The sequence below is a fragment of the Cheilinus undulatus genome, linkage group 15 (assembly GCF_018320785.1).
Source record: "Cheilinus undulatus linkage group 15, ASM1832078v1, whole genome shotgun sequence".
Taxonomy (NCBI): Eukaryota; Metazoa; Chordata; class Actinopteri; order Labriformes; family Labridae; genus Cheilinus; species Cheilinus undulatus.
The window spans coordinates 27,682,531-27,707,911 of NC_054879.1; the positions used below are offsets into that span (position 1 = coordinate 27,682,531).

General features: G+C 37.4%; 1 protein-coding gene across 1 annotated transcript in view; it reads left to right on the plus strand.

Annotated features, from left to right (window-relative positions):
- Window positions 1–25,381, plus strand: part of xpo4 (exportin 4) — an 86,421-nt gene that overhangs the window by 1,762 nt on the left and 59,278 nt on the right. Inside the window, exons 2-6 of the mRNA XM_041807354.1 lie at window positions 2,153–2,258; window positions 2,686–2,827; window positions 7,344–7,482; window positions 11,536–11,652; window positions 11,791–11,944. Coding sequence (XP_041663288.1) covers window positions 2,153–2,258; window positions 2,686–2,827; window positions 7,344–7,482; window positions 11,536–11,652; window positions 11,791–11,944 — 658 coding nt within the window. The remainder of the gene's footprint in view (window positions 1–2,152; window positions 2,259–2,685; window positions 2,828–7,343; window positions 7,483–11,535; window positions 11,653–11,790; window positions 11,945–25,381) is intronic.

Below are 25,381 nucleotides of genomic sequence, written 5' to 3' on the forward strand. Positions count from 1 at the left end.
TAATTTTCTCAATCCATGTATCTCAAATATAGAAATATAGAGACAGCAAAACATCATCTATATCATATACATTTAAAGGACTGACACATGGACTAATTTTGAAGGGATCTGTTTAGAACATAGGCAGCTGATCTTCTAATTCTTTCTAAACAAGGAAGCAATGACATTTTTTGTTTAATTTCTATAAGTCATAAAACTCCAGCTGCAAAGGAGATAGTACAGGGCTCTTAGCTATTTTATATGTTTTTTCAAATATGAGCTGAGGAAAGCAGTTTGGGGTAGCACTGCTAAATTGCAGCAATATCATACAGATAATGTTGTGCATCCCTACCTGAAACCTTATTGGACTTAAAAACAGCAATAGATTGACTCTGCCAGACAGCTTGATGAATCCAAGTCCATTGGAAACATTCCTTTAACCCTACTTTGTTCTCCTCCAGCTCCTGATTATTGGTCTCTTAGCTGTTAAATTATTCTGTTGTCACCATCTCGTCTCTTGTCTGTTTGTCTGTTGGTGCTGGATAAGTGATGTGTAGTGGATTTACTAGACCATTCATAGTTGGTAAAAATGTCTGTTTATTGGGGCTGAAAATGATGCAGGTGAGCGCAGTAAGGTCTGGCTTAAACAGTAAAGGTTTAGGGTCTGAAATCAAAACAGTTTGCTGAAAGAAGCTATAACACTTAACCTTATGGTTGTCACCAGATTGCAGCGATTTTAAAAACTAAGGGTCAGTACCAACACGGATGATAGCATAACAATCTTTCCAATGCCAGTACAGATGGGGTTTTTTTATATTACTTCCTGTTGTTGTAAGACTCCTTGTATGCCAACATTTTCTCTCACAATTGACCTTGAAAACAGATCAGAGTTTTTCCAACAGGTGACTTCTGCCTGGTAAAACTGCTTTTTTTAATCAGCAGTTATAACTGAATGGTAACTGATGTCTGTTAATGCTACATTATTTACCCTATGGTTGATGTTTATAAACAGGGCTGATATCAGCTGGTACCGATATTAAACTGATATGTCTGTGCATCTCTAGTTGCCACAATGCTAGAATTTTTAAACTTTGATGTGATACTAGGAAAACTCAAACCATATTAATACCAAGGTAATGAACATAAAAGTCCTGGGTATCCAGATTTAGAGCAATTTGTTATTTTTAATTACCAAAAAATGCAGGCAAACTCCTGCACACTGTTCAAATCGCACAGACATAATCACAAAGTTCTGGTACAGAGATGTTGCCATTGTAATAGTAAAATTCAGACAGTGTTTTGCAATCCTTCTCCTCATCTTTTTGTTTAAAATCTGACTGAAGATCTGACCTTTCCCCCTTTTTGTTTTTTTTAGAGCTTTGACTTTTTTTTAATACTATCAACTATTGGCATGTCTTCGGTTGCACTGTTGTAAAACTCTTGTCAAAAGTGTCTCAAGTATCAGCAACTTAACATCTTTAAATTGCTCTGTTTCTCAAGCAAAAACTTTTACTTAATGTTAAAGAGGAGAATTATTTTTTTTACGTTATGCATTGAATATGATCATTTCTTTGGCTAAAGTAAACATTGGGAGGCAGCTTGTTTTTTAACAAAGGTACATATTCAGTTTGAAGGAGATTATTTTATTTTCTTGGATTTTATCAGACTACTCAATTTTGATGTTATTCCCTGTTGTGTCTGCCATCTCATCACGGTATATTATGTGCCTTGAAGTGTGTGTGAGAGATAGGGAAAGAGAGTGAGAGAGAGGTGCTCTCAGATAAAAGGGTCTTTAGTTCCTCCGCTGCCTTCAGCCCCAGGAGCTGCTTTTACTGCAATTAGGCCTGGAATGTGACTTTCCTGCAGAGCTGTATCATGGCGACACTGCTCAATAAAAGTCTGTGGGTGTGTGTGTGTGTGGGTGTGTGTGTGTGTGTGCATACAGGTTGTGCTCTCTCACTTTTATTTAAGGTGTATTTCTTGCTCTAACCCCCTGTAGGTATGGTCACTTTTTTGATATTGTCTGTTGTTAGAACATTTTTAAATATGACTATGTTTAACATCCACGATATGATACTATTGGTGAAACTGATGAAAGATGTGTACGATCAATTTCCTGAAACATTGTCAAATGACTATGGAGGTAATTTTTTTATATGCTTTTTGTTTCCAGGCACCGCCTTCCATGGTCAGCACAGAACAGAGGCAGCATGCTGAGCACATATTCCTCTCCTTCAGGAAATCAAAATCCCCTTTTGCCATCTGCAAGCATATATTGGGTAACCATTGACCTAAAAATTGCCTGAAAAACTTTTTTTAACCTTTATGACTTGGATAAACATTATTTTATCTTTAAAAGACCATAATTTAGATTTACCATGCATTTAAATGGCTTGTTCTATTTTACATTTAATGTTGTTAAACATAGAGCAGGTTTTTTGTTGCATGTTTGATTTGATTAAACTTTTCCATCTAAGCTTCATAAGTCCTCTGTTGAATTTTGGGTTTAACAGGAATATTTTTCATATTTATCCTCACAACAGTTGAACCAAATCTCTTTCACATTTTGTCTGCCTATTTTAGTGAAGATATTTTAAATGTATGAAAGTCTTCTGTACAGTTCATTTCAAACTCATGTTTTCCCTCCTTTTATCTTTTTCTTCTTTTGTTTGTCTTTTTCTTCACCTCCTTCTTCCCCATCCCCAGAGACAAGTAAGGTGGACTATGTGCTGTTCCAAGCAGCCACAGCCATCATGGAGGCGGTGGTGCGGGAGTGGATCCTGTTGGAAAAGACCAGCATCGAGTCTCTCCGGGCTTTCCTCCTCACCTACGTCTTACAGAGACCCAAGTAGGAAAGAAAAAAATATAAATAGACCTGTGTGGGTTTGAAGTTTGTATAAAATGTAAAGACCAGTCTTGGGTACATAGAGCTTAAGTATGAAGTTTGTCTGAATGTTGAATACTTTGATGATACATTTTGGTACCCCAGGTTTTGAAACAATACAATTTCATTGTTTTAATGATCCATAGTATTGTAAAGCAGCAAAAAAACGACATATTTCCATTCATTCTAACCAAAAAATGAAACAAAACAAGAGAGAGCCCATATATTTGTGCAGTTTAGGCAGGGTGCAGGAGTTTGCCAGAAATTTTTGGTGTTTGGAAATTCAAAGTTACCCATTATTAGGTACCAAGGACTTCTATTTTTGTTGCTATGGTATTGAAAAATGGATCTGTACTGTTGGAGTTCTAGTAATATTGTACTGAGGTTTAAATTCCGGTACATGAATGTTTTACACATTTTTTCTGGAATTTGGACCGTGTTGCTGAGGTAGGAGTTTGCTTACAAGTTTTAATTACAGGAGAAAACAAGACTAGGTTAAAAGCTAGTATATGGCTGACAGCAACTATCTGAGATGCTGGTTGAAATGCCTAAATGAATTGTATGTTCTGGAAAAGTAATTTTTTAATTCTTATTATTATTTGCCTGTTTTATTATAATTGGTTACTTAAATTTATTCAGCTGCATCTTCTCCTCTCTCTCACTTTCTGTGTGAGTGGAAACAAGAAAATATCCTTACTTAATTCAGTGCTCTTTTTTTGCAAGGAGGGGACACATCATTCCAGAAGACACACAAAAACATCTTCTCTGCCAAAAAAGCTGTCGGTGTGGCTCTCTGCTACAGCAACATCCAAGCTAACAGCCAACGTGGCAGCAGGCCCTAGACATATGGGACAAGCCCACCTTAAAGATCAAAAACCCGTGCCAAAGCAGCAGTAGAGTGAAAACATCTTTTCAGTCACGAAAAGCTTTCAGTGTTGCTCTTTGCACTGGCTAAGTCCAAGTTAGCCAATTCACTAGCAGGCCTTTTATACAACCACTCTCAACAAGTAACCCTATACCTCTTAACTATCACATACTCATGCCGAAGCAGGTCGGCATAAGAGTGGTAACGTTGTTTTCTGTCACTGAAAAATCAAACACCACACTCGATGGGCAATCCTAAATATATATGAGCAAGAGCATGAATATTATTTAAAACAACTTCATTCTCAATATGCACAATCTTAAAAAAAGAAACAAATCCCTTAGGGCTAATGCTACAAACTTGTAAAAGGTCAATCTGTGATGCACACAAAAGACAAACATTATTGTGTCCCTTTGTCTTTTCCTGAATATTATGAATCTGCTAGTTATGGTCGGTATCCACACTAAATTGAGATAATCAAGGTTAAACAGTCTTTTTCCCATAGATTTTGTCAGTATGGTGTAATAGCTCTGTTTTGCTTTAATTATCTGTCAAAAAATAAATTTACATATTCACTTAGTGCAGTGTTTGGTATTCAATCAGACAATCAAAATCCACTTAAAGTGGTCAGCTGAACGACCTGAGCAGTCAAAAAAGTGAGCTCAAATAACCTCAGATTCACTTAGAGGTGGTGTAACAGAGTCACTAGTAACAATAACATATGAATTCAATAAATGAATGTAAAATATTATAATTCCACTTAGAAGTTAACTTGACTCTATTAGTCACAACAAAAACTGAACTCAAAAATGAATTAAAAACATCCTAACTCCACTTTAAAGTGGTGTAAACAGTTTAACTTGAATAGGATCAAAAACATGTGAATCATACAGATTCAAAACAACCATCCTTATTAAAATGTAGCAGCTTAATCTAAGATGTAAACCAAAATATTAACACTGGAATAAAACCCAAATACAAGGCACTCCTGCAATTTCAGTGCAATTTCTAAAGTGCGACTAGAGCTGCTACATTACTTTCCCCGCTCACTTCTATTTCTCAGAGACTCAGCAGTGACATGGGGAAAACATCAGAGCTCCAAATGTCTGTAGTGAAGCTAATGGCAGTGAAGTTGCTTTTCTCTAGTATGCTGTCACGTGCTTTGTTGTACAACTCCGGTAAAACAGTGTCAGTAATGTAATGTCGAGACAGCAGGGCATAGCGTGGGCCCAAATTCTCCACCAAGGAGACGGGCTGGTTGTCCAACGCGATGAATTCGACCACCTTTTCTGTTATCTTTTTTGCCTTATCCATCTCTCGAGGGTACTTGTCTGTTCTCTTAAAGTCCAGAGGTTGTTGCTTTGGTGAAGCTGCCTGTTGCTCTTGTAAAGTCTCCGTATTCCACTGCATATTTTGATCAGAGATGACAGATCAAATTTGTAGAATTAAACGCAGCTCTGCTGCTACCACCTTGTGAAACGATCGTGTTACAGATGCTGCAAGTGGCCGTTGGACTGTTTTTGCTTATAAGTTTGCAGTATTTCCACACCGCTGATATTTTAACACATGAAAGCTAATATGCTACTGCTGCTTTGTTGTTACTGGCGCGTTTACAGCCTGTCGTAAATTGTTTTCCATTTACGTTAACTGACATAAATAATTGGCTGGGCTGATCGGATCAAATTGCCGATCACCGATCAATTAAAAATGCTTAGTATCGGCCCCTACATGTCCAATACATGTGATCAGGATCAGGACATCCCTGGTGTTAAGAAGTCTTTATTGTTTTTAAAGTTTTTTTTTTTTTTTTTTTTTTTTTTTTGGTTCTTCTTATTTGTTGTAAGTTAAAAATTTAAAATGTGTTGAATTTGATGGAGATGATGTTAAAACATTGTATTATCATGTTTATTAATTGTGATCTCAATATCGGTCCTAACCAGTGATTCTCATCTGGTGTCAGAATCCAAAAGTGGGTTGTGAAAGTATACCAAAAGAGCAAATCGGCAAAATGTCTTTGTACAGCTGCAAAAATTGGATTTACATTAAATTAGTACAGCTATTTTGTAGTTTTCCCTATAATTACAAGTAGATTTAAGTATTGTCTCAAGATTTCCACTTATATATCTCCTTTTCTTTGAATAACACAGCTGGTTTCCTGATTTAAAAGGAAATTCCTTCAGAAATTACCAAATTTCAACCAAATGTCTGGGGAAAATGGAGTATAAGACATCTATGCTAGAGGTTAGGCTGGACTTTATTGTTGTCTGTCATTTTGACGGAAAGGTTTTAAAAAATCTGTCATACCGTTTTACAATCTGTCATTATAATTTTCTTTTTAATATCTGTGATGTGATATAATTCAATATGACTTTATTAGTAGTGTTCAATTTATGAAGCACCCTTTTCCAACTGATATTTAAAGAACAATGTTTGAGGTAATGCATTTTTAATGGCATTGAGAGAAAGATGAACACAGCAGCACAGCGTTTACTACTCCTCATTGGAGGAACACAATCCCTGTCTGCAAGCAAGCAACTATACTTCACCATTTAAGATATCGTTTACAGTTTTAAGGATATTTTTAATGTCAAGATGTTGTAGTATTAGGACCATAGCCGATAACAATTCGTTAAAGGCTGCACTGTGGAGCCGTGCACATTTTTGTCTACTCCACAGGATTTCTTATCATTATCGCATGCTGAATTATAATAATGAAACGAGAAAGGACAACTTGATGTGACATTGACATATTCCTCCACCAGCTGCACAGGCTCTGTCTGCCAATGTGCATGTAACAAAATTGGACTGATTTTACTCCTATAATAATGGTAATTATTTAGGTTAACAAATTTTATTTGGGTTAATCATCACAGATGTGGGGAAAATAAATCATAAGAAAAACTATTTCTTCAGTCTAAAATTAGAGCCACCATTTATGACACCATGTCTTCAGTGTGTGCAAAGCACTCATCTCTTAACACTCTGCATGCTGACCTGTATCCCTCTATGACGTACAAAGATACCTCCAGCAACCTCTCAGTGCACTGTCAGCATGGAGACCGATGTGCTTTCACTAATCTACGGTGTCGGAGTCAGTGATAGAGCCCACTACAAGATTTTTTAATAGATTAAATAACCTCCTTGATAGTCCATGTTTGTAAAATGGAAAAGGACTGTGTGCGTGTGCTTAAACACAGGCTCATCCTCATCATCCCAATCGCTCAAAATGACAGACAGCCTTCGAAATTCTCCATCATCCTTCAAAAAAATCCATCAGTGACAGATAGTTATCAGTTAACATGACCTCTGGTCTATGCATACATGTCCTTCTGGCATGATTTGCTTTTTAAACATGTTTTGTCTTTTGTCTTTGTTCAGTTATGTTTTGTTCCATTTGGGGTCCAAACTACAACATTTTTATTTAAACAAATTGGAGTGGTTGGAAGTTCTCTTTTCTCTTAAGGATGTGGTGGTAGGTCCTGATGTCTAACCAGTTGAGAAACACTTGTCTAAAGAATTGTGATTATCATTTTTGCCATGATTGAGCAGCCCTAGATTTCCGTGACTTTGAGTTTTTCATGATTGGGTTTGGTAACACATCACCCTTCTGTTCAGCCTCCAGAAATACGTCCGTGAGCAGATCCTGTTGGCTGTAGCGGTCATCGTGAAGAGGGGCTCCCTCGACAAAAGCATCAACTGCAAAAGCATCTTTCATGAGGTCGGACAGCTCATCAGCAGTGGGAACCCCAATGTGGTGAGAAATCATACCAACTCAGACTGAAAAAAGACATTTGAATACAGAGGTGCATTTAAATACAAGAGATGAATCAATCGCCTATCAGTAGGCTTTGGGGATACAGATAAAAATAACTGGAACAATCAGATGGAACCTCATCCCCACTAATGACTGAATAGCTCCTATCAGCAATATTTTTCTCATCTGTGAACAGATAATAATAATAATAAGTTTATTTATATAGCACTTTCAAAATGTCAGTTACAAAGTGCTTCACAAGCAATCTGACAAAAGAAATAAAAAAACATGTATTCAACAATGCATGGATAAAATGAAAATAAGATAAAATAAAAAACAAATATCTAAACCACCAAAACATTAGTAAAAACAAATAGAAGTAGAGAAATTGTTAGGAGAACGCTCATCTAAAAAGGTGTGTTTTTAGATCTGATTTAAAAGAAGAAAGTGAATCTTCAAGTCTGAGACTTTTAGGTAAATTGTTCCAGAGGGTTGGAGCCCTGACAGCAAACGGATGGTCACCCTTAGATTTTAATCTGGTTTTAGGGACAGATAAAATGTTCTTATCAGAGGATCTTAGGCATTGCTTTGGCATATAGAAAGTTAAAAGCTCTGAAAGGTAGCTTGGGGCCAGACCATGTAGGGCTTTAAAAGTCAAGACTAAAATTTTAAAATCAACTCTAAAATACACAGGGAGCCAGTGAAGTGAGGTTAAAATAGGGGTGATGTGATCATGCTTTTTTGATTGGGTTAAGAGTTTAGCGACTGCATTTTGAATGCACTGAAGCCTTGAGAGCAAGTTCTGATTAAGATGGCTAAAAAGGGCATTACAATAATCCAACCGAGATATGATAAAAGCATAAACAACTTTTTCCAGGTCATTAAAACTGATAAAAGAGCAAATTTTGGAAATAGTTCTGAGTTGATAAAAACATGACTGAGAAAGCATTTTCACATGAGGCTCCAGAATGAGGTTACCATCTAAAATAACAACAAGGCTCTTGACTGTAGGTAGCAGATTATCTGCAAGTTCTCCAAGAGCAGGACAGATTTCATTAAATCCCTGCTAAGAGACCAAAATAAGAATCTCTGTTTTTGATGTGTTTAGCTGGAGAAAGTTTTCAGCCATCCAATCTTTAACTGCAGCAAGACAGTTTTTAAGAGATATAATGTTTGATGGATCAGATGGTTTACAGGATAGATACATTTGAGTATCATCCACATAACAATGGTAGGAAATACCATGGTTTTTGAATATATTGCCCAGGGGTAGTAAATAAAGAGAATGTAAGACTGGCCCAAGGATGGAACCCTCCGGCACACCATAGGGAGAAAAGGCCTCTGCAGAATTAAAACCATTTACAGACACAGCACACTTTCTATTGGATAAATATGACGAAAACCAATGTAGGGCAGTGCCTGAGACACCAACCCAAGACGTCAGCTGCTAAATGAGCGTGTTATGATCCACTGTATCGAATGCAGCGGTCAGATCAAGAAGGACCAGTACAGAGCATTCACCTGTATCAGGTTTCATCAAATGTCAAGAACTACTCTAACTAGAGCAGTTTCCGTGCTGTGATGTTGTCTGAAGCCTGACTAAAATCTATCCATAATATTATTATCAAATAGGATTTCTCACAGCTGGGTAGAGACCACTTTCTCAAGGATTTTTGCTAAAAAAGGAAGCTTGGAAATTGGTCTGTAATTGCTGTGGACAGAGGGATCAGAAACAGGTTTTTTAAGAAGAGGTTGGATGCTAGCAGACAGATATCTGCATTAAAGTACAGCTGACAGTCAGCTACTAATCAAACATTTTTACTGGAACCAGAAATCTTCTTCATGCTCTGTTGTTAAAGCCAGTCTGTGTTCAATTAAGAATTATACCAATATTTAGAGATCTCACAACTTAATCAGCATCTTCCCATTTTTGTGAATCCAAAACTGACCTCTGTACAAAGCAGATGATCTATGTAGGCTACAAAATGCATCTTTCCTTTCCCGTCCTTGCAGTCAGTAAAGACATTCACAGACATTTGACCCAATTCATTTCCACCATAAAGACATCAGATCATAATTTGCACTCTTGTTTACAAAACTGGTTTACAGCCATGAACTTAATTGCAGTGTTTTGTGTCTCAATAGACCACATTTTACCCTGGTTTCAGACGTTCTGCTGCAAACTGGCTCAGATTACAAAGAACTTGGTATAAACATGAAAAAATGTGATAGAGGCTGTTTTAGGAAAGAAGCTACAGGCATGTTCTTGTGGTTATAAATTTATAAAAAAGCCTTGTCTAATGCCTGATGGTTTGCATGCACTTAAATAGTCTCTTGTGATTAATCATATTCCCTTTTTAGGTGTTAACTGAAGCCAATTTACAGCATGCAGTTGAAACAATACTGACCAAAGGCAAAGAAGTGTTGTAAAGCTATGTCAGCTCTATTTCTGTCAGTCCTGAGCTGCATATAAACAAATGGGTCAGCTTCTCTTAGTCCAGTAGGAGGCACTGTTTCATTTGTTACATTGCTAAACCTTGAAACAAAAAAGGGCAATTATGCCAAGGAGGGCTGATAGTTCAGCCCTCTATGTAATCACATGCTTAAGAGATGATTTTACTCTAATACATGCAGCAACCTAGGCAAGAAGAGGTGAAAAACAGGAGTCAGTTATTGCATTTTGTTTGAAAACTGTACCACCCAGTTTATTAAACAGTTTATATCAACATAAAAGAAGACAAACATGTTGTTTACTATGCAGGTATAACATTATACATATTTTAGTGGTATGTTCTCCATATCTTCTCCACTTTCTTTGAAGGAATAAAAAATAATGTAAAATATTTTTGTAATAATATTAATATAATAGAATATAATAATATTATAAAAAATATTACTTTGTTTACTTGTAGGGGTGAAGTAATTTCTAACAACACTCAAGAAAGGAGATAAAGACACAAAGCCACACCACCCTACTGAGATACACCCCATCTTTTCCTGATACCCATGGGTTGTAAATTGTATTTTAGGTGGTTATTTACTGTGCACAGCATAATTTAGATAGCTTTTGGAGCTAGAGAATGAAAACAATACTTTGTAACACCTTGTGAGAGAAAAAGTGCTACATTTGCTCTTACAAGTTAGACTTCATGATAAATTGGGGGGCCAATAGCCTAATGGTTATGTCTGCATGCCCCATGTATGGAGGCTGTTGTCTTTGAAGCAGGCAGCCATGGTTTGAATCTGGCTTGGGGCTCCTTTCCTGTATGTCACTCCCCATTCTCTCTTTCTCCAGATTCTGACTCTGACTACTTGCTTGTCTCTACTAAAACAGAGTTCCTGCAGATCCCTACAGAAGTCTTAAATTGGACTTTTTATATTCAAGGCATGAAAAAGTCTTATTTTTACAACTGAGTGAGTGGTCTTAAATTTTAGGGTAAACTTTGATTTAGACTTGTCTTTATCAAATCTTTGTTCTCTACCTGCATGTCTCCAATTTGGACATTTCTTTAATAGTATATGCTTGTTGCATATGTTAAGATAAATATAACAATACCGTGTGTTGAAAGAAAAGAAGCATTAAATTAAATAAGCCAGACATCAAATTTGTGCATCTATGACAAAAAATCTCTTCAACATAAATGGTATTTGATTAATTTTTATTTAGTTAACAGTTCATTAAACCAGATAATTCAGTTCTGTCTGGTGTGCTAAGAAGTCTCATGTGCCTCTCTTTTTTGAGCATTTGCCACATAAAACATAGGTGGTACAACCAAAAATGTAACCAAAAGTATTTAGTATTTTAACATTAAAATGTTTTTTGAAATTAAAAAGAGCTAGTTAATTCCACTCGCCAGTTATCAAGGAAAAGATTGTATACAAACTCGGTGTCTTCAAGTGTTATCTATTAGTCAGTCTTTTATAAATGATCAATTACTCCCATTAAGATTCAGCATTCTTTTTTCTCATTCTTGGTGGTTACATTTTTTTAAATTGTGAAACTACTGTAGCTTTTTAAGGGTCCTTCTTTAACCATTAATCTCCTTGCTGCAGCAAACCCTGGCCTGCTCCATTCTCACCGCTCTGCTCAGTGAGTTCTCCAGCTCCAGTAAAACCAGCAGCATTGGCCTTAGCATGGAGTTTCACGGCAGCTGCAAGCGTCTCTTTCAGGTTTGGTCCTCACCTCACCTTTTACTCTGCCTTTTCACCTTCCATCAAAGCTGTTTAAGGAAAGGCTGTTAACTCTGATCCTTTTCTCAAATACAGGAATTTATGCATCACTTTTTAAAAATTGTATTTCTCTATCAGGAGGATGGCTTGCGTCAGATCTTCATGTTGACCATGGAGGTGCTGCAGGAGTTCAGCCGCAGAGAAAACCTAAATGCCCAGATGTCGTCTGTCTTCCAGCGCTACTTGGCACTTGCCAACCAGGTCCTCAGCTGGAACTTCCTGCCACCAAATCATATCCTTTCACGTTGGATTTTTACACCTAGAAAGGTCAGAGTAATACATTTAAACATCTCTAGATCTCAACACAGAATTGGAAACACTCTGCAAAGTATGTCAAGGAAAAACAGGTCAGTAAAAGTAGTTTGAATACATTTTTGTCATGTCTAGCTGTTTTTAAAGTGTAATTGCATCTTGTCATGCCTGGAATATTAGTAACTATTTTTTAAGTATAATTGCATCTAGTGAGGTGAAAATAGACCCTTAGTTGTAGACAATCACAGCAGTGTTGCTGTTTAGAGTTTTAGGCATCACTTTGACAAGTTTCCGTTCTTGTTGAATGACTTTCTTGTTGAAATCTGGAACTGCGAAATAGTTACATTTCCAACAGAATTTAATTGTGAAAGCATCAAAGACAGCTGGACAAATTAGGTTAGTTTTCGTGTTTACTTGAGCATATTATTGTATCCTTCATGAGGTGAACACTGAAGTCATTGATTCCTGAGGAAGTCTTGTTTGCGCCTTTTAAAGATGTCTTTAAAGTTTCATGAGTGTGATAAAGAACTATGACTTTGTAAAGCATTTCACAAATCTGTTGCTTAAGATTGGGTTAAAAAATGATATTATATCATTGCATTATCCCAATTGCTTGCCGTAACAGACAAATTGGAAACTCGTGTACTTGGGGAAAAAATACCTTAAACATCAAGACAAAGTATTTAATATTACACCCAAGGTTTGTGCAGGAAAGTTAGAATGTGTATGTGGACTAGAATCTGAGTGCTTAAGGTTGATAAAAAAATGATTGAAAGAATTATGATTTTGTGGTTATAAATGTCAGTGGACTATTTCTCTGGCTGTGTAGTGTTGTGTATTTGTGATTCAGGTTGATATGATTCCAATGCCCTGAATTTTATATCACTGTATTGTTTTACTCTTTTCAGTAACGATATTATATTGGGGTGTTAAAAAATAGAGCGGTAACTTATTTAAATGCATATTAGGTGTTGCAGTCCCACTCCCCCCACCTAAAACAAGCCTGTTATGGCACACTCTACTCTTGTCTGAGCATAAGATCACAGAAAAATGGTTTTATTAGTCTCTGTATTTGTTTCTTTATAACCGCACACGCATATTTGAGCGTATTTTATCCATGCTGAAGTGTGTCAAGCTGCTGCTGACACCACCACATTTTCTTATGTGGGCATTCACAATAAAACCACTCAAGAAAAATAATAACTATGGATCTTTATTGAGATGAATTTGTCAGTAGCTGCGTGTTTATCATTGATTTAACTTAGCTTTAGCAGATACAGTCACATGTACGAAGCTGCAGCATTTATAGCTGCTCCTTTGACCTTGTTTGCCTCCACAGCACACTTCTTGAATCACTATGGACTTAAACTATTCACGAGTCAAAAAACACATTTAAACAGTTGTTTAAGCCATTATAGAAGGAATCTCTACATGCTGGGCTCAAGATGAACTGAACCGATCCATTTTAGCTCAGCTCATGTGGCTGCATGTTGCTGTTGTTATACATATTAAACTTGGAGTGAAGGGAGAGCTCATTTTACCTCACTGTTTTACTTCATGTTAATTGCACTGACACAAAGGGGTGACGTTCTGCTTGTTACCTGGCTGCTTTTTAGTGTTGGAGTAAAACATACTGATGACTGGACTCAGTATGTGATTCAGTCACATACTATACCACATATAACTTTGCAACACTAATGATGTCAGTTGTTCCTTGTGCGTGCACTAGAACACAACACATGTTTAAGCCAGTGATGAAAGTGTAAAAATCCATTCTGTGGCTGAAATTCTACCATTTTACCACCCATCACTAGATTCTGGTAAAAGTTAAACATCACTGACACCCAACAAACGAATAAGTTCTAGGCGCTCACTATTAGGTTATATCATGTTTTTGATTATTAAAAAAATTAAAGCAAATGCCTTCACACATTCATCACTAAAGAGATTATCAGTGTATTTTTGCAATTTAGACATTGCTCTTTTCTCTTTTCATGCAGCATTTGGTTCAAACTATGTATGTATCTACTAACGATCTGTAGATTTTTTTTTTCTAAGTTTTGTAGTTTTCGATTGAGTCCACCTTCAGAATATCATTTCATCATTTCAAAATGTGGTGTCAATAGTTTAGACAATCTTTCCTGTAATATCCTGTTTTAAGTCACATATTTGAGTTTCTTTATGTGGATAAGCCTGTGTAGTCATCTGTGTGGTTTTAGACTCAGGAATGCAAAGCTGACCATCAGATCTGCTTTGTAGTTCATCTCATGTGCACACGTCCTTATTATCTTAGCAGTTGGCCGCATTGTTGAGCAAACTTAGGCACTTAATGTGTTTGTGTGTACATGCACAAGGCCAGGCTCATTACGGCCTAAATCCCATCCAGCCTGGCATCCTCTCTGCCTGTCTGAGGGGATCTGCAGTGGCGCTCTGCTGCCAGTCAGGGCCATGTATCACTTTCAAAGAGGTGTCCAGTGTGTCCATCTTTGTATCATTCCAGAGGCTGGCCACCCCCGCCTTGGCTTGTTGAGGCTCCCCTTGGTATGCCTGGCACGCTTAGTTTGATATGTGTGTGTTCTTAGAGAGGCACTTTTAAGTCTTCTGTGTGCTGTGTTTGCATTAGTTGTTGTAGTCCTTTTTATACAACAGTGGATTTTTTACTTTATTATTGGGCATGTAAATTGGAGCCGTTGGAGCAGTTACAGTTCATGTTGGTGAAATTTAACGTCAAGGTTTAAACAGTTAAGGCTTGGAAATTGTATAAAAAAGTTCATTTATAGAAAACATAGAATAAGCTGATAATAGGGTTGTCAAAATTTCCTGTAATCTTCTTTTTTTAAAGAACCATAATATTGAAAAGAACAGACTCTTCAGAAAAATGGCAGATCGTTAGTCTTATTTTAAACAAAAGCTGCCACAGGAGAAAGGGAGCAGTGGTGGTTCATTTAGATTCACAGGTTACTGAAAACTGATGCTCCTCAAATCCTGTTGCCATCCCATAAAGATGCAAAAGTTAGTACATATCTCTCAAAGACAAAGGGCAGAAGGACTGACATAAATGTGGCAGAAGAAGCAATCTTGCAGTGAAACAATGTATGTATTTCAGCAATTTTGACAGTGGTTAGGAGTTTAGTTGCAGTTTTTGGCAAATTAAACAAAAAATGACTAAATATTGGATGTCAAGGATTTTCAGTGTTTTGTTGCTTGGTACTGGTTTGAAATTTCATTGTCTTTTAGTTTAAAATAATCTGTTATCAGGGGTAGAGAGTAACTAATTCAATTTAGCCATGTTTCTGTTATTCTGTAGCTTTTTTGTGTACTTGTACTTCTTCTATGATTTTGCAAATGTATTGTACTTCCCTGCATTTCAAATTAGATAGCCACCGAGACACAAAAGCAGTATTAATTTCTCTGTGATCAGGTCTTAAGAAAGATCTTAGCAAGTCTTAAATTTGTTTCTTAAAAGTGTGTAGGAACCCTGTTAAACTTACATAGAACTAAAAGTACTTCCCTATAAATCTTCTTAAGTAAAAAGTGATCAATTTAAAGTAAACTTGAAGTATTGAAAACAAAGCAACTACTTATGATACCCAAAGAGGTTGTGCAGTAAAATGTTTTCTTCTTAATGTGAAATTAAAAAAAAGAGAATAACAAATCTCCAAAATATGTAAAGGTACACCTCGATAATAAGGTCAAATACAACAGCTATTTTTAATTGTTTTTTGTTTTGGAGGTAGTTTAGAATCATCCTCTCAGTGTATGCTCCTGAGTGTCGTGTGTAATCAAAGCCAAACAACCGGCCAGTTTATGTTGTTTACAGAGAGCTTACCTCCTTGTTTTGACTTTCAGTGTTTATTTTTAACTCAGTAGTTAATGCTTTTTGAAATGTGATGAATACAATACTTCCCTCACGATATGCTTAGGTGAAAGTAAAATTACAGTTTTTTTAGAACTTGACAGAAAAGTACAAGTACACAAATAAGCTATTCAATAAACAGTAGTTTGACTACATGTAATTAGTTACTTTCCACCACGTTTAAAGTTGTGATAGGTTTGTAAATCATAAGTAGATGGAGAGTTTTTTAGAGTACTAGTTGTGTTAAATAGAGCTGTTGCTCTCCTGTTTCTTGATGTTGAGTTGTCACAAATGTTGAATGAGCTGTCTGAGACCACAGAAATAGCTTATAAATTCTTAAATCATTCTCCTTGAGATTCTGCATGCACATGAGCACACAAGTGTCAGTAGCTGTTGTTGAAAAGGAGGACAGATTGATGAAGACCGCTGGGAGGCCTGAATGAGTGTGGCTGCCTGTCTGCAAGTGTCAGAACACGCCTGTCCCCGTGTGATGCGACGCAAACGTGTGCCAGCATCGGTATCAGGGGGCCTCTCCTTAATTGTGCGGCTGACAGCCGCAAGCCTTTCAAACACAGATACACACACTCCTCAACCAGCTCAAAGAACGTTTTTAAAACGGCCTCACTCTCTCAAAGAACCGAGCGGTATGCGTGTCATCTGTCCTCGCTGCCGTCTGAACCCTCAGCTCTGGTGTCTGGTGGAGACACGTTTCGCAGGCGTCTGTACAACACCATGTCACTCCACACAGCGCTTGACTCGAGCCGGGGTCGCGGTCAGGCCTGGAGGCCGTGGCAGCAGTCAGGTGCTGTAAATGGCTGTCTGAGCTGACAGATAGATCACCGCCCACCCTGCTGCCTCCTTTCTATTTGATCAGACCACATATCTTTGTTTTTTGCTATGGTGTTTAGATGTTTTGCTGTGAAGAGGAATAGGATTGTCACAATATCAGATTTTTAAACCTGGGTATGAAACTTATAAAAATCACACAGCATCAATACCTATTTTATATACCCTAGCCTAGCGACAAAATAGAGGTCCAGGGTGCTGAGTATTTGGTAATATGTAGTTAATGATCACAATTAAACACTGTCTAAAATGCACCAGTACATTAGTAACATTTTGGTATCAGAATAATTTATTCCTCTCTAAAAAGCCTTTATGAAATCTGGTATTTATTGTGGAATCAACTGTTGTCTTTCTTTATGTCTGCTTGTAAAACAAATAGACTTTTACTAGAACAGTAGCCGGTCAATTCTAGTACAGGAAAGACTTGTGAAAGATGTGCATGTACTGAAATCAGCAAATTGTTTGGAAGTATCGGCATATTGGGTATTGGCAAAGGTCCAGTGTCATTTATCCTAGTTTACTCCCATCCATTCTTGTCTCTCCAGAAATGCATTGATTTTATGGCGTATCAGCTTACTTAAACTCAAGTTGTTTCAATTTAGAGCGTACCCTTTTACCCCAGAGTCATGACGTAAGCAACCAGCAACAAGAGGCTGGTGCAGATATGGCAGAAGACATTATCGTGGATGCTGCCTATGCATAAGTTTTATCAGAACTTGACATTTCTTTGTTAAAAAAAAGAACAAAGAACAGCAGTGAGTTGTTTTCTTTAAAAAAAAACGACAAAAGTCATGTACTGACATGTCTACAGTTGCCATGATTCACGTTATGCAGTTCTCTATGGATTTACTCCTTGGTAGCAGCTACGTCACATGTTTTGTTGCTCTGATTGGCCCATAAAGATGTGACAGACAGAACTTTCATCCAGTCAGTGTGTCAGGTTCAGTTAACAGTCCAACCTCCAACAGTTTTTCAGGTTACTTATTCCTGTGCTGAAGACACTTCTGTCAACCCTACACTCTCCGTTGAGCTTTGTATTCTCATTAGCTTTCCAGAGGTCAATTTATAGACATTTTGGTCCTCAGGTTAAGGTTAGAAGTTGGAGTGTGTAAGCTGATGCTGCATGCTTGCCTTGGCCCTGACCTGTGTGGAGAATCTTCAACTGCTGCTGTCTAAACACACCTGGAAATGTTTGTACAGATGGGTGACAAACTCACAGACTAACAGTTGGTACATCTATTGTCTGAGTTATGCGAGATTTATTTAACAAGACTTGAAAACACTGCCCTGCAGTGACAATACTATATGCACTAACCCCATTTTCACATAAATCTGTAATTTTTTTATGCTGACATAGTTCTGAATCTATAATAATTCCAAAAATAAATTGGTAACAAACAATAGAGGTGAGTGTCCTCAGAAATGTCCAAACTGGTTTTTGTTTTGAAAACTACGAACTGGAAGTGCAATCATACTTTGCTTGTCTTCCCTGTAGCATATTCTACTGACAGCTCCAGCAGTAGTTGAAGTTTGGATCCAAACCAAGCTGTGGTCATTTACTTTACCCGCACTAGTTTGGCCAAGCCGTGCCAAGCTGCACCCCAAGTGGTCCTTCTCCAGAGCGGAGCCCATGATGTCACAGTGGTTCCTCATTATCCAGGGATGCCTCGCAGATGTGTTTAAGTAGCATCCACTGCACCAAACTTGCACCACCTCAGGAAAGCAAGCGTGGACAGGCATGATGTAAGTGGACGGCTAAACCAAACAGTGCAACTTCTTCAGGCGGAACAAAACCATGCTTACTGACGTGCTGCTATTTAGTGTCATTGACTCAAAACAGCTCTAGACGCAAGCGGGTAGCTTGGTTCTGGAAAAAAGCAAATCTTCTGTTACACTGGGCTGCTGTGCTGAGTCAAACCAAGTAGAACCAAGCTGCTCAATTTAATAGAGAAGCCCTATAAGAAAAGCGCAGGGTAATTGAGAAGCACATTGCAAATACATTATATCAGTGTAAGTGTACATACCATATATTCTAAAATGAGATCTGTTTTTGTCAAAAAACGTGCATGGCTTGCAGAAAAAATTGGCAAACTCTCTCTAAATTCTCTGTGCTTGAAGCATGCATATTGGCGACGTGAGGCGCAGCGCTCATGTAGGTTTGAAAACAAGCATGCAAGCCAGAATGAAATCAAGCTGTGACACTGCTGACACGGGGCTGACACACACCTATTCTTAAATGGCCCCAGGTTTTATTATGTATGCTTGCTGCATCATAATTGCTTATTGAAGTCATCTATAAGATATAATCACAAACTTACATGGTTCTAAGGACTACAAAATACAATATGAACTGTTTTTTAACAAATATTATGACAGAAATTTCAATTGCACTATGTTTCACCAAAATGATAACTGATTATTTTGTAGCACTGTTTTTTTTTTTACCTAGAGATCAATATTAATTATTATGATTTGACATTTATTGGGCTGCACAGCAAACAAAATGTTTTCTTTAAGCTTGAATTCCTTTATATATGCATACACATATTATTTGTAATTCATGTAACACACGTTAGCACCAGGATCCATATCTATATCCTGAAGGTGGAATTTTCACCTTCATGCACAACTTAACACTCTGATCTTTCAGGAACTAGACTGCATCGGTCACAGATACCTAATTAATGTGTTGATGTTTTAATTCAGTATTGGATGATTTAATAACAACTGCTGTCCAAACAGATGGGTGTCCAAGCAGCAGAAGGAAATGGAAAAGAAAAGGAGGGGGGATGGTCAATGTGGAGGTATTCCTGGACTGTTATTTCACATGGCGAGGCGGCAGGGGAGACTTAAGGCAGGATATATCACTTAAACCCTACCACGCGCCGTAGCATAGCACTGACGGCTGGCAGACACTCAGCTGGTCTTCCTGGAGCAGCAGGTCCATCCTTAGTCTGGATCAACAATAATGAATAGTGGCTACAGGAGAAGCTTGCTAATCCACAATCCTTGAGCATGAAGGACGTTGAGACTTGCAAAATTGTCAGATTGTTGAGATTGTCTACTTAAAGTGGTCATGAAGATACCATCACATTGATCTGCAAAATGCTTTGTGCGACGTCTGCAGATTTTTAGTGAAAGAGGAGTGGGGAATGTGAAACAGGAAGCCTGATTTGTTCTGTCGTGGATGGACTCATTAATTACACACAAATGTTATCCATGTTTCACAGACGTCAACTACAAATCAAGAGCACCATTTGCAATCCAATACAAACAACTGGGAGCAGTTTGTTTTGAGTTTCTTGTCTATGAATAAGATAAATTAATGAATTGATTTACAAGTCTTATTACCATGGGCATTACTGATTTAGAATTGTCAGGCAAGCAAACGCAACAAAGCCCCTCCAGCAACAAAGAACATTGTAAGTTATGAAAATTTGGCAACGATATATCATTGATAAAAGTAGTTACTTTCATCTAGCACAAAAATCAGTGTCAAAATCTTCTTCAAACAACATTCAGATATGTTTTAATTTTTTTTTACATTAAATATTGGCCCAAAATTTTCCAATAAACATTTATGTTTCTCTAGGGATTTCTTTGCTGAGCACTTATCTTTCTGTTGGGCACAAGTGTCTTGTGGTTGGCCTGAAGAGGATATTCATCATACTTCTATTTTGTTTTCCAATGTTTTTGTTTATTCTATTATTAGTTTTAGATTTTTGCCTGGTTCCTTGAGACCTCGATTTATTAATGAGATTATCTATGGGTAACAACATTTGTTTATGTTTAAGTAAATTTCCTATGTTTTCCGTAGATCTTAGAGCATCAGTTGGTAACTTTTGCACCTTAGAATACTTTCAGCAATCTTAGAAAGCAGATGGATTTGCTCATTTCCATGTTTCTCACTGGCGAATCCATCTTGCAAAGCTCACGTCCGAAAAATTTGGGCTCCATTAGAAAGTGACGGGACCAATTAGCGACGATGGGCAGTACTTTCAGGCACGGCAGAGTTGTGATGCAAGCAAGCAGCAACAAGAGGCCGGTGCAATTATGGCTGAAGAAATTAGCGTGGATGCTGCTATAGCGTAAGTTGTATCAGAACTTGATGACATTTCTTCATTAAAGGAAGAAGAAAGAACAGCATTGGGTTGTTTTATTTTACAAAAACTATAAAAGCTGTGTACTGACATGTCTCCAGTCACCATGGTTGGCGTTATACAGTTCTCTATGGAGTTTACTCCTCGGTAGGGGCGCACCATGGTAGCGGCTACGTCACGTGTTTTGTTGCTCTGATTGGCCCATAAAGATGTGACAGACAGAATGTTCATCCAATCACCCTCCGAGGTTTTTTTTAAAAAGGCTCTGCCCTTTCCCAAATGCTGTGTATGAGAGGTTTTCCAGATGGATGTAGAAACAAATCCACCTGGCATGTCAGGTTACAATTTCAGTGGAAGTAACAATAACTTTAAAAAGACAGAATAAAATCTGCCTTATTTCGACAGAGTGCCCCTATCTTCTGCTTTTAGTACTATGTAACTTTGGCAGTGAGTTATGGTTCTTGTGTGAGAAGTGCTTGTAGATTTACAGTACTAATTAATATAAAAACCTTCTGATGAAAAGCCAGTTAGCTTGTCTTGGATCAGAAGAGGACATGACTGATGAAGCCAATAAGAGATAAAAGGGGAAGCCAGAGGAAGAAGCCAAACATGAAGCAACAATCTGACGTCAGATTGCACCTGCCACGTTTCTGTCCTTGCAGAAATGTCAAAGCTGAAAGACTTCATGTCAAGTGGGGCAGACATGTGCAGTAGGACAAAAATCACCCAAAACGGGGAGAGACTATCAGATTGAGTGTTTTCATGGATGCTGATCTGAACAACTACTGGTATTAACCACCCCTCTTGATCAGAATGAAAACTCTTTCCAAATGAGCCAGATTGAAGAGTTTTATTCCAAAGGAAGTCTTTATATGAAGCTTTTTTTTTCCAGACCAGGCCCTTTTTCCATTTACAAATACAATATATATATATATATTATATATTTTATTTAATACAAAAACTTTGACATTCTTGTTAAAACCTGGATGCTTTTCTTTTGTCAAGTGCCTATGTGCAAACATTGGCATGATATCAGGCTAAACTGGGATGGTTAATTTGAGAAGTCTCAGTGCATTAGTACAAAAGCTCCGTCTTTGTATGCATTTTAAGATGCTGATGTTAACACCCAGTTTCAAGTGCTGTCTCTTAGAGCTGCAACCATGCCTTTAAACTTTTTCTTTGTCAACAGAAAGTTTGTGGTAAAGTGACAAATTATATCCATGAAGCCAAGAACAAGTTGTCAGTTGACAGTTTCAGTCGTGTAATTAGTAGTAATCATTGTTAGCATGTGGTAACGAAATGAACAAACCCACAAAGATGACAGAATTAAAAATGAGGCACTGACATATGTCGTTGTTTGGTTTTAGTTTATGCTCTCTCTCACACTCATGAAGGCTCAGCCCACATGTACTTGTTTTGCAGCCATTGAGTTAGTTTATGCTGAGCAACAAATGTTGAATTACAACCCATGACAAAAAGACTGATAGCTTTTATTGCAAGCTATGCTCTTTCAAGCTTTGAAGCAGAGAGCTAAGCATTAATGCTAACTACCTGGGCTAAGGTTCAGATACAGAAATGTAAAAAACATGTGGACAACCAGGTGTTAGACAGTGAAACTGTGGAGCTTAAAATAAGGGGCATGTGCTTTTTTTCAAATCATATAAATACGCTTAGGACAGAGAATTAATCCTGAAATGCAATAGACTGGTGTTAATTAACTTATTACATTGTCTTTATATCTGTCCATGGCTGCAAATTTGTCTTCAAAGCCTGCACTAGACTCCTCATTGTGTTTGAATTAAACTCTTGTGATTAGGTTGTGTTTTCTGTCAGTTGTATATGTTTGTATGCCTGTTTATCCATATCCCCGTCTTATCTTTCCAGTGGAAAATTGACGTGTCACATTAGTTATTCTTGAGCCTGCTGGAGGGGTTGAGATAGTAGCAGGTGAGGTCTTTTAAAAACCCACCAAACCACAGCCACATGTCCAAGTCACTCCATGAACATTACTCATCCTGGAGGCATGTTCCCTGCGCACACACTCGCACACAAACACACATTGCAGTCCATTTTCCCTCTTTTTTTCAGGCAGTGTGGATTACATGGTTGAAGTTGTAAATCCACTTGTCAACTCGGCAAGTAGATTTTACTAAGTCAAGAGTTTGAAGTGAGCTCTTTACAGTCTGGAAATAATTTTAAACTTTTATTTGAGTTCATGTGAGAGATTTTTTTTTGTAAGCATTACAAAAATGTTATAGGAAAGTGATACAGTCTAGAGTTCTATTATATATTAATGATCCTGCATGTAATGTCCAAGTGTTAGGTTAAAGCAAGGGCTGTCAGCGTCAATGCAGTAAAAGCAATTAATTTAGGTCCTTAATTGGTGTATTCATTTTTGGCTTAAGTGGCTCATACTTACATCCTAGCCGCAGGGATAAAGCAAGTCCAGTACTGCTACTTAATGTCTCATTTCACTTTGAAAACTCAGATAGCTTAGTGAACAAGTCAAAAGTCATCTGAACCTCATGTTATCAAACGCTTACCTTGTCCCCATATTTTCCTTTTCAGTCCTTAACAAATTCCTTTTTTCTGCGGTCAAGTTAATGTCATAATCTTAGATGTACCCAAAGTTCCTTTTTGTTTTGTTTTTCAAAATAAAAGCAGGTCTGTTTCCAAACAGTAAGCCGATTACCCTTAGTTTAAGACAAGAATCCAAAATATAAGAAAACGTTTTTAAGCGCAAAACTAGATTTTCAAAATGTGACACAAAGGGAGGTCAGTAAGGATTAGCTATAGAAATTTGGAGATTTGGACCAGGTAGTTAAAACCAAGCAATAACACCTATAAAGTTGGTAATTAATGAAACTCTGATTAAAGATATATTTTATGGGCCCTCCTCCTTACCCCAAATGGATGTGCTCGCTTATTGACACAAACACACTCAACCATTCTGGATAATTTCACAACAGACAATTAAATTCATCACAAGCAGCCTCTGATCAGCACCACAGACAGCAGGCAGAATGGCACATGTATCTACGCACATCTAACAGCGTGCACACCCCTTTCTGACTGCACTGGAAGTAGCTTGTTCTCTCAACTCTGGCTTTAGCTGCAGCAGGAATTATACTATAATAACTTGAAAATTGTTCCAAAACTTTGTAGTTAGTTAAATTTATTTATCTAGTCTTTAAATACTCTTACAAATCGGCAGATTAACAGTTTATAAGCTCACTGAACAAGCTGAGAGCTGCTGACAGTTATGCATATACGAGGTCAGCTTGGTAAAATGACTTTTAGGCAAATGTAAATAAAATGTCGTGATATGCTCATATGTAACATAAAGAAAAAGAAAATTAATTAATGAGAAACTTGAATAAGAGTTGTGAGGAAAGAAGAATTTTCTTTTCAGCAGTATAAAATGGTGGCTGTAACATGGAATCATGATCTGTTTAACTTTATAACCTGAGCTCATGTCACCTTATACTGCTTCTGTTTAATATTTATTGTTTTGTCTTTCTCACTAATCAAAAGGCCTGTCAGCATAATGTAGTACTTGGATTGATAAGGAGTACTGATAGGCTATCTATTTCAATAACAATTAACGATTCTCATCCCTTTTCACAAAACGATGTACCTCCCTCTTTTGACTTTACTTATTCATGACACAGCTACAGTGGAATATTTGTTGGAATGTCATGATTTGCTCTGTCTGGCCTTACCTGAATCATCCAAGAAGAATATGTATATGACCCATATAGTGGAAGGACCATTGTAATATTCATTTCAAAAGTTTGAGGAAGATTAACATGCTTGAAAACATAATCACTGGTTCTTAATGCAATAGATAATTGTATTATTTGGTGTTTAGTCAGTAAATGATTGTCTGTCCTGATATATAGTTTAGTTCAAGACTGTTGTTCAGCTTTCCCCTTAGCTCTTCTGTTGCGGCTTTAAAGATAAAAGTTGTTTGTTCTTAGCCAGCAGCTCACAAGTCATTGACTGTTTCATGTTTTGTAATCAGATTTAGTTGTTTTCCAATTGAGTTTCATGATCTAAAAGATGTACCAGATGTACTCTCTATGCTTGTGGACAAATAAGACCATTCATACAAATGACAGTTCCTAAATATTTCAAATTAAGAAATCATATTCAGTTCTTTTTATAAAATCCTGTATGCATACTCTGTCAGACCCTTTTTTGTCTCAGTCTGTCAGTGCAGAATAGTCACAGTAATTCTGTAGTTATCATTCTTGAGCTCTCTTGTGAGCTCTGCCTCAGTCATATGATCTTTTAGTGGGGTTTGTACAACCTCTATCACTGAGGTAGTCCCTCCATGCAGAGACGGCCTCTGTCATGGTCAATCCTGCTTTTTCAAGTTCACTGCTTCTGCATTGTATTTAAGAGGATAGCCTGCTTAATTGATCATTTTGTCTGGATTATAAGCATGCCACAAAATACGTAAACATTAACTTTACCAGATTGTAACACCCTTCCTATTTTCTTCCAAGCTTTCTCTCTTTCTTTCCCTCTCTCTTCAGAAAGGTTCAGTCAGAGGTCCTCTGCCTCACCACGACTATTTTTAACAAAGCCTGAAAGCCAAGCAGTGGACACA